Source organism: Strongyloides ratti (genome assembly GCF_001040885.1).
Source record: "Strongyloides ratti genome assembly S_ratti_ED321, chromosome : 2".
Classification (NCBI taxonomy): Eukaryota; Metazoa; Nematoda; class Chromadorea; order Rhabditida; family Strongyloididae; genus Strongyloides; species Strongyloides ratti.
The window spans coordinates 1097869-1109688 of NC_037308.1; the positions used below are offsets into that span (position 1 = coordinate 1097869).

Sequence of the window (11820 nt, forward strand, 5' to 3'; positions counted from 1 at the left end):
TGAACTAAAGAAGTATTACAATAATTTTTATCGATATATATATGTGTATTGTTCACAGATATATATATGATAATAATAATATTTAAGTATAAGAATAATAATAAATAACGTTGTGTAATATTACATATGTACAGTAATAAAGGAAAAATGTTTGTACTATTTTTGAATTAAAATAAAATATATGTATTTTACCTTTGTCAATTTCCTCATTATGCTATTTAAAGAAAATATATTATAATAATACACGGAGACATTGTATTATTTTCATAAAATACGAAGAAGAAATGATAAAATAATTGCATGGTGTAAATAATTATCTAAAATTAGTAGAAATCTTTGTAAAGGATTAATATATTGCTATTGATAATATATTAATTGAGATGGTAGTTATACTCATTTTCTTATCAACATAATTTAAAATGTATCATCTTCTACATGATTTGGCCATAATCATCTCTCTTTTTTTTTTCCTCCCAATATACAATTACACTATAAATCGTTTTTGATTTTAAAAATAAATAAATAATATAATACATTTTAAAACTATTAGAAATGTTGTATTTTCCATCTGTCAAATAAATATAACATTGGCACTATTTTGAGAATATATATAAAAGTTAAGATAAAATTAAATAGAGGTTGAATCTTACTTTTCAAATATATTAAAAATAAAGATTGTATTTATAAATTAAAACATTAAATCATAAAAATTTTATTTCTACTTTATAAAATTTTTTTTTAACATGAAAATCATTTATTTTATAAAGATAAAAATAATTTCAATTGTAAGTATTATAATGACTAATAAAGTTACAAAAGTACTGTAAAAATTATATGTCTTTATATAAGAAAAAAAAAATGAAAAAGATTTATAATCAAGAAAAGTAAGAACTAAGACTATTTCAAACAGAAATAATAAAAAAAAAATTATATAAAGAATTAATAAATGAAAGTATTTATAAGAGGATAGAAAAGGTTCAACAAACAAATAGAATAATAATAATAATGGCTAAACAGATATAAATTTTTTTTTTTGAATGAACATTATATAATAATAGATGGACCAAATTGCGCCATCTCTGTTACTATTTAACAAAACAACATTATTATGTTATTACAGGAATAAATATATATATATATTAAGAGAGAATAATGACATAATACTTTTTGAATTATAAATTTTAAATTTAAAAAAATAAAATACTGATAACAATTTTAAATTTTTTTTAAATCTATATTTAATAAATTAATAAATAATATTAGGTAAATTATATAATTATTAATAAATTTAATAAAAATTAATTAGAAAAAATCTGTTTTTTTTTCTTCTATAATTATTTATTAATTTAACTATTTATTACTTAATAAAATAATTTTAATTCTCTAAAAACAATTGTTTTCCATTTTTAATAAACAATTTTATCCAATTACTTTTGAAGCTTCTCAAGGACGTAATGAGAAACTTTCTTATTATTTTTATTTCTGTCCTTTATATACATAAAACAGCTGTCCATGGTTTTAATAAAAGTGGTGGATAAACTACTTTTGTAAATTTATCATAAAAACAGACTATTAAAGTGATTTGGCAATTGGCTTCATAGTAATTGCACATTACAAAAAGGAAATATGACATTTTGACATTAAAGAAGTTTAAAATGATTATTATGAATAATAAAGAAGGTTTTATTCATTTATATTTTTATATATAATGTTTAAAATCTTTTAAATTTTTATATATTTTTATTTAAATATGTATCATGTTATAATATAGTTATTTTATACTTTGTTATAATAAAAATATTATAAAATAATTACTATCAAAAATAATAGTCATAAAAATTAATAGGAAGATAATTTTATAGTACAAAGAATATAATGAAAAAAAAAATATTATTAATAAAGAAAATAATAAATAAAGTTTCAAATTAAAGAAAATAGTAAACTTATTATAATATTAAAAGTAATAAATAATAACAAAAATATAATATATAAAATGTAAATAATAAGAAATCATTATAAGAAAAATAATTAATTTTATTCCTAATAGTAATCAAAGTTAAAACAATAATAAACTAATTATTTTATGTTTTTGATTATAAACAAATGATAAATCATATATATATATTTTTTAAAATTTACTAATATTTTTAATGATTATTAATCAATCAGAGTATCATAATTTGTAAATATAAAATTTTATATTTCTCTCATTTTTGAATAAAAGAGCATTGATTAAAAATATATTAAATAATAAATATAAAAAAAAAATAATATATATATAGAAAATACATTTTTATAAAGATTAATAATTGTCATAAAATCATTATATGTTAAAGTCAATAGAGCTATTATGTCAAAATGTCTAAAAATTTCATGTTAACAATAGTTTCATAGAAATTTAGTAAGGATTTTGATAAAAAGAATTATTTTTAGTATTCATAAAAAAAAAATTATAAGAATAATTTTATATGTTAAGGAAACTGGTAATTGAAAAGAACTTATATATTTATAAAATTGATCTACTTAGTAATGTAGATAATTTGATGAAACGATGCCATTTTATGATGAGGTAATTTATAATACAAAAAAATGTTATAAAATTATTTTAATAAAAAAAAAAAATTGATCTTTATAAAATGAATTATATTTAGTTAATGATTTCTATAATATTTCAATCGAATATAAATGGTTGTATAAAAGATAAATAAAGTTAACAGCTGGGATATTCACTTACAATATTACATGTATAATCTGAAACTTATTAAAAAGTTAATGATATACTTTTTTCCTTCTAAAGAATACTTGATATTATGAATAGAAGTACCTATCAATAGATAAACTTTGTTTGAATAAGCTTGTTATTTTATTCAAAAGTAAATATGACCTAATAGAAAATTGTCCATCTATCTCTTCCTTTATTTTATATATTGTATCATGTAAAAAGAACTGATGAAAATAATTTTTTAATATTACTAAATAGATAAACAAAGTATATATTTTACTTTTTCATAAGACTTTCTTTAATTATACAGAGACACAATAAATATATAATGATATAGAAAAAAAAATATATATAATAAAATTTAATAATTATCTTATAAATTACTTAAATACATATTTAACATTTTATTAATGATCAAATAAACATCTTTAAAAGTTATTTAAAATAAAAGAAGAAATAAATATTTTTATCATTATAAAACAATAACATTTTAAAATTACTTAAATAAAAAGGAATTTATTATAAAAAGAAATATTAATTGAATCATAAAAATTATAAAACTTTTTTTATCCGGTATTATTATTATTACTATATATATATGTATTTTTTTTTAATAAACTTTGATAATATAAATATTATAAAAATAAGCTCATATTCAGTTTAAAAAGATAAAAAGTTAGTAAAAATTTTTAATGTTCTTTAACGCATCCTCTTTTTTCAATATTGAAGAATGGTAAATGAATCATTTTTACAACATTTTTAAACGGTGCTATAAAATTTTTGATATGCAACATGTTATACATCTTTATGAGTTATTAATGAGGATAAAATGACTTTTGGCGGGTTATATATATATACTATTTTACATTATGGTGCTTTTGAATATATTTTTATTGGTAACATTTGGATGTTGTATGTATGAATCTTGCGCGGGTAAGTTAAATGACAAAATATTTATGTGAATAAATGTGTATAAGATAGATCACCTTCACGCAGATGGTTGGAATAAAAATTTTTATGTTAATTACTTCAGTTGACAAATATTTTTCTGTAAATTTTAAAAGAGAGGGGTGAAAAGAATAAAAAAAAAATTTCAATAAATATTTTATAAAAAAAAAAAGTGTATATATAAATATTTTTAGAATGATTAATTTTTTTTTTTTCATAAATTTAAAAAATAATTTTAACAACCTAATTTAATATTTTAAGTTACAGCAATTTTATTTATATATACATATATATATTCAGTTTCATGAAATAAAAATATAATAATGACATTAATATAAATAAAATTGTGGCTTCATTATAAAATGTTCAATTTAAAGTTGAAATTATTCTTTATATAAACCAATAATCATTATCATTACCATGATTACCCTCATAATAATTACTTACACTCACGTATGTTATGATATTAAAATAGAATTCTATATATTATATATATATATCATTTCACAAATGTAGATAATTGAAATAGTAGTAAAAAGGTAAATTTTATGAAGCGTATAGAACAAAGATTTAAAAGATTGAATGAAAATGATGAGTTGAGATGTGGAGTGAAAGATGAATTTATATTCCATTTGTTTGCAAATTCATTAATAAATAAATTTAATTATCACCAAAGATAGATATGTCTTTAACAATCTATTCTTTCTTAATAAATATAAGAAAATAAATCTTAAAGAAAAGTGTCTGTTTCATTTGATATAAATGATGATATCTAGCTACTATAATATTCCATTAAAAATCCAAATAAAGTCAAGTTTAATATATTAAAAAATCTTTAGTCTTCACCACTAAATACTTATACATATTTATTCTTAATCAAAAGTATCTTTTTTCATATATTGTGACTTTTGGTTATCTTTAATCTAAGAAAAAGAATACAATCTTTATTGGTTTTTTTTTTATGAAAAAAGATAAGAAAAGTCTATTTCTAATACTATCCAGATAAGGAAATGATTCATTTTTATCTTTTCAATCAACTCAACAAAAATAATGTTCTTACATAATATCTTTTTAAACAATAAACTCATTAAATAAACTATGCCTTTTCCTTTTATCATTTTATCTTAAAAGAAATATTTTGATAGTAGCAATAATCTATTGTATAAATATATTCTCATTTTACTGTCAGAAATTAATCAAATTAACTTGTTTATATAGATTATATAAAAAACCTCATCTTTCATCAAAGATCACATCTCATAAAATATTACTATTTAATAGAATAAGTTTAATTTAAGAGTCCACAAATAAACAATGCTAATAAATTTTTTGGCTGACTAACAAATAATAGATTATAGACAATGTATATTGATAAATTAATGGATTATCGAAGTAATTTAATGTCTACTTTTATTACTAAAAATATTTTTCTTTAAATAATTACAAATTGTAATTAATTTTTAAAATTACTAATTTAAAGATATATTTTAATTATAATAAATATTTTAAATTAAAAGATAAAAAAATTTTTTTTAAAAAGATATATCGTATTCATTTTATAAATTCTATATTTATTTAAAAAAAAAACCATAAAATATTTACATAAATATATATATTATTTAATATAAAAAAAAAGACTAATAATTACTTTATAGTAAAATTTAATCATAAACTTATTATTTAACAAATAGTATATAATTTTGATCAAAAATATAAAATAAAATTTTGAACAAAGAATTTTGGTTCTCTTTTATTATCAAAACATCAATGTCCTTCATGCTATTTTCAACAACAGGTGTCCTTTTAAGGCACTTGTCATGAATAAATTATACAGTTGATATCTAAATGAGGGATGAATAAAATTAAGTTTTCTTTGTCAAAGCATATACATAAATGTCTATAATCAAAATATAATTCCTTTTTTTTTTATTATTATTTTTCTATTTTTTCTTTAAACAATATACAGGTCAGGGATTTCTTTTATCAACATTATATGTAAATTTTTTGTTATCATTTTTAAGTGATGCTATTTTAAAAATATTTTATCAAATAATTTTCTATTATTTTTATTTATAAATAAACATAAAATAACATATGTATTTTAAAAAAAAAAGCCATTTTTATTCTTTTTTATTTTATTTTATAAAAATATATCTTTAAAACTTTTATCTTTTATAAAAGAATTTTTATATATACTATGATGTAAAACATTACATTAGTATGATTTCAATGAAGAAGTAATAATTTAATCTTACATCTTTACTAAATTTAATTTGATACTACATTATTAATATAACTTAGTTTGTTTGAAAGTTTTTGTCTTCTAAAGAATTATTCTTTTAAATGAGAAAGAGTATTATAAAGACTAAGCGTGATAGAATATTAATTATTTTTCTGTGTGCCAAAAGTCGGTCTTTTTTGCCTTTCATAATATAAGTAAAACAAAAATATTCTATCTTTTCAAGTGGCTAGTTGAATATACTTCAATAGTTTTTTGGATTTTGATGTGTGAATACACATATATATATATATATGTACACTCAAGAGGAAAAGATTTCTACAAAGTCTATTTTTACCATCATATCACTTAATTAGATTTCCTCTAATTATGTACCGCCGTTTTTCAATACTATAATTAAAAATAAATTTCATCTTTTAATTATATGAAGATATCTTATATTACTAAATGATGTATTCAAATTACAACAAAAAAAAAAGAATAAAATTATCTTCATAAAAAGTAGTTGATCGATGAATTTTACATTTAATCTCTAATACAATTTACCAAAAAGAATTAGCATTACGCAATGATCCAAAAGTAATCCAACAATGAAAAAAATTTTTTTTTTATAACTCAATGAAACATGGTTACATAAATATATATATATATAATGTAATGATTGAAAGATTTTATTTTTCAACATATATATACATATATGTCGAAAGAGTGGAAAAAAAAAATTATAATTAACAACCATATAAAGACTACATAAAATAAATATCAAAAATCATGTTTCAAAATATATAAATGATGCCGACACATATATATATATTAATTTTAACCATTAAAAGTTTTTTCAATAAATTTTTAAATAAATAAAATGTTAAGATAAATGTCAAATCTTTAGTAGTTACTTTCACTTTACTACTATAATATAAAATATGGTTTTTTCAATTTCAACATATTCTTTTTTTTTTAATTTTAAATAAATCTTCAAATTTTATATGTTTAAGTTTAATTAAAATGGTATTAATATAAAATAACATTTTTATATATAAAAATTGTTATTTTTTTTTATTAAAAGAAAAAATGAGAGATCATTTTATAATAATAATAATAATAATAATAATAATTTATCATAGATTACCTTCAAAGTCAACAACTTTGTATGTTAAAACATTGTTTAATTACCATGACATTCCAATAGAATCTTTATAATAATATTTTAAATAAATCACGATTTTCTCGACTAATATTCTATTATTAATCCGGATTAGAAATAAAGTATGGTCATCATCTTTTAATAAATATGATATCATCTGTATTTGTAAGCTAATTATTAAAATACATCTGGATAAAATGTAAAATAAATAGTTATTGGTTGATAGAAAGTTTGTGTAACTTAATCAAACTTAGCACATACAAAAATTTTTAATAATAAAAAAAAATATTAATGATTAATTTAATATTTTTATATTATTATTAACAGTAAATAATAATAATTTGAAAAAGTGATGAAACAATATATAATTGTGTAAAGAAATATACAATTATATATAATAACACATAGTTATTTTAAAACTAAATAAATACATATATATATCTATCATCAAGAAAATATAATTGTTTTCATATTTCGACAAATATATTTTCTGACAATGTAGTCCAATTATTAAATTTCTTTCTTTATAATTACCATTAAAATTGGTAATACTACAATATCGTCTTTATCTAAATACGTTATTTATTCTTTGATTGTTCTTTCAAAGTTTGTAAAAACTCATTTAGCTAAAGGTAATTATATAGAAATAAATTATAATTAATCTAGCTTTATAAAACAAAAATTTATAGTTTACAATATTCTTTACTTTTATGATAACTTTTCATTAACTAACGATAATAATTGCCATCGTAAATAATAATTTTTTTTTATCTTTAGTTATAAATATGTCATATAAATCTTTTTAAATAAATATACTCTATTGACAGCTACTTTATAATTTTCATAAAAAGACAACAAAGTTCACAAATATATATATATGTATACAAATAAAATTATAAATATGGAAATGTATTATTACCTAATTTGTCTATTTAAATCAAAAGCTATCATTAGTATAAATAACTCATTAAATATAAAAGAATTTACCAACCTATTTCGGCATAAATTTATATAATTAAATACAATAATATAAATTACATCATCAAAGAATTTGGCTTATTTAAAAAAAAAATGAATATATTAAAAAAAAAATTACAATAAAAGAATATGCCGAATTAAACAAAGATATAACAGTATATTAAAAAAAGTATTATATATTATTAATAAATAAAATATGATTAATGAATTTCAATTATAATAAATATTAATATATTTAATTACTTATATATTTATTTATTTTTAATCATTATCAAAGTAAAAAAAAATAATATAATCATAGAAAAAATAGTAAATTTTTTTAACGAAACTATAAACATAAAATACATTTATATGTATACTGTAAATATTATTATTATTATTATTTTCAATGAGACTATTATTGCGATACTAATGTAAGAAACTTAAAAATGTATTAATATCTTTTTCATAATTTTAATAATATCAAAAAAATTTTTAAAAAATATAAATAAAATTTATCTTTAATAACAATATAATATAAAAATTTGAATAGTCTATTAACAAAATGTGGAAATGATGGTAGTATAGAATTGCAATTATTGTACAAAAAAAAATGCATCTAAAATGAATGTATTACTAAGTTATGAAATCAAAATTATTCATAATATAACCTAGAAGATAAAAACAAGTTTAACTTTATCTACCTAAAAATTATTTTGAAAAAATTAAATGAATTATTTTATAGAAATATAAATAAATATTTTTTTTACACAATATATATAAGTCTATTGACAATTACATTCGTAAATTATATAATGCCAAAGTATTTGGTTAAAAAAGGATTTTATTCATTAGAAATTTAATCTTTCTGAGAACTAATTAATTTTTTATTTATAATATATTTAAAATTTTCTATAATTTATAAAATTCAAAATTATTTTAAATAAATAAAAAGTGATTGATTATTTAGACTTTAACTTAATATAAGTTAAAAATAAATATGTTTCGTCTTGAAATAATAAATTAAAAATTACTAATAATTCATGTTAATATTTATAATAAAATATTACTTATTTTCAAATATTTTTCCCCAGTTAGTTATTAGAAAATATTAAAATTACATAAATAAAGTTATTATTAATCTCTACGGAAATTATTAATTACACTTTTCTTACCTTTAACAAAAAAACAATAACAAAATTAACTTGTATTTTAAAATTAGACTGTTTTAATATCATAATTAGTTTCATGTTAACGCTAAAATTTATCTTCCAAAATAAATACTAAATAAACAAAATAATTCAAAAAAAAAAAAGATTTTAAAAATGCTACCAAATATTAACTATTAAATTAAAAAATAAAAACTTATTTTTTTTCTAGTTTACAAGAAATATTTTTAATAATTTATCTTTACAACTATAAAAAAATTAAAGTAACAACTATTTAATCCATTTTATTAAAAAATTACATCAAACTGATGTTGAATCATTTACAACTGTTTCGATAGGTTCTTCCCAATCTAAAAGATAATCTTCTGGACGTTTAAATAGACGTGGAAAACTTTCTCTTTCTTCATTTGTATAATCAATTGAACGTTTTGGTACTTCTTGAACTTGCCTTAACTGATTAGAAATATTTTTTTGTAAAAATTCAGGTATCTCTGTTGATGGAAAAAGGTGTAATCTTTCTATAACCATTCTCCTTACTAAATTATTTCCCAATTTTTTGTAAGTAGCAAGAAACATTATTCTACATGGATCATATTCATGAATTTCAAATGCTGTAAAATCGTTGCGCCCCTTAGGGTACTGATTATCAAAATGATAAGTAGTATGTTTCCAATCAAACCCTTTCATAGCAATATCTTTACAATTTATTACTACTACGTGATCACCACAATCGGTTTCAGGATGATAAAAAGGTTTCCATTTACCAATTAAATGATCAGCTACTTTTTGACCTAGTTTATAAGGATCTTGTTGATTAGCATCCACAATATGCCACTGTCTTGAAAATTGAAGCCATTGTTTAACTCTAGAAAACCGCGACATTCCTGTAGAATTTAATAAATGTTAAAAAATTTTAAATAACAATATATATAAATAAAATCTTTCCAAGATAATCGTTGGAACAAACCATACAAAATTTTAAAACGGTTGATAAAAATACTGAAAGATTTATTATCACACCACATAATAATGCACATTTTAAGTACAAAAAAAATTAAAAATATAACGACTAGAAGTAATAATTACCAAACAACTTTTTCTTCATATTCTGGTAGGACACAGAATTTTTTGGCACTTTCATATCCTAACATTATAAATAAAGAATAAATACCATTATTTATCATTCTTGGAATTAAACCTTTTGAGAAAACAGATAAACCTTCGTATTTTATTATTCGTTGTAATGTTTCTAAATAAGTCGTCCTATGTACTTGAATACGAATTCTTAAAACATCAAAAAAGTTGGTAAAAATAGCAGTAGTAACACCACCAAATAAACCAGATAAAGATTGATCTATAGTTAAATTTTTAATATCATTTAAATTTTCTTTAAAAATATCTACACGTACACGTTTAAATAAATCAAGATAATGATAATAACTAGACCAAAATACAATTGATGAAGGAGCATAAAGCATTACTGACGATATATAACCCCTATAAAATCCTCTTAAACCATCTACTTTGTAAACAGCAAGAACCATTCTCAATCCAAGAGTCAATTTTCCTTCCAGTTTATCATTTCTTAACGCTTTTATGACATCTAAATTTTTTGCACCACCTGTAAACATCTCAGCATTTTTATAAACCATCATATGCTGTGCTATTAAATCAGTAGGAACAAAAAGTAATTGTCCAAATAATGAAGCAACACCTCCTGAAACAGCAGATATAGTAGCAGATCTATGTGGTCCAAATTCTTTTGACAGAACTCCTCTTATCCGCTCATACACATTTGAATACATAAATGAGACAGACAATTGTGGTAAGGTTATCCAGAAACCACGATAAAATGCTAGAAATCCTTCGTTTCTGGCAATCTTTCTAAATGCATCAAATGTTCCTTTATATATTTCATTTTGTCGCTGAAGTTGTAGTCTAGATTTAACAACAGACATCGGGTATAATGCTGTTCGAACTGTCCAACTGGTAACTAAAGCCATTGGATAAAATTTTTTTAAATCTAAATGTTCCCATTCTATAACATGTAGTTTCTAGAAACAATACCAAGTAAAAAAAAGAGGAAATGTTATTAATACCTCTATTGCATCAAGGGATACAGCATCCGTATCAGAGGATGTCATGTTTCAATTAAAATATCAGTGCTAGGAGAAATGACACATCAAGAATTTGGTAGAAATCACAATTATAAATTACGGAGAAGTGACAACCATCCAAAATATTAGAATATACAAATAATATTTCGTGATGAAACACACGACAGTAATAAGTCTTTTATCACCTTTGCTAAAAATACTTTTTAAAAAGCATTTAAATGTTCTAATCAATCTTTGAATAATAAGTTAATTAAAAACAACTTAAAAAAAAGTATTTTTTTTAGAATTAAAGTATTATAAAAAAATTACAAAGTGAAAAAATTTTTTTTTAATTTGAATCTATATAAAACTTTGTTTCATTGAAAAGATATTTATGAATCACATTAATATTCAGGGTAAAAGATATTTAAATAGCCGTAAAGATAAAAAATTATTATTTGAGTTTGTTCTTCTGAATTTAATTTAAAATACAATATTTTTTTTCGACTTTTTGAATATTAATACAAATTAAATATCAAAATTTA

The 11820-nt window shown here is 19.1% G+C and overlaps 1 protein-coding gene across 1 annotated transcript; it reads right to left on the reverse strand.

Annotated features, from left to right (window-relative positions):
- Positions 1 to 9479: 9479 nt before the first annotated feature.
- Positions 9480 to 11323, reverse strand: SRAE_2000031200 (Solute carrier family 25 member 44; the record flags this gene model as incomplete). Its single annotated transcript, XM_024651126.1, has 5 exons — positions 9480 to 10044; positions 10314 to 10463; positions 10505 to 10533; positions 10589 to 11233; positions 11279 to 11323. 5 exons carry the CDS (start codon positions 11321 to 11323, stop codon positions 9480 to 9482), a joined length of 1434 nt encoding a protein of 477 aa, XP_024504835.1.
- Between the last annotated feature and the right edge of the window lie 497 nt (positions 11324 to 11820).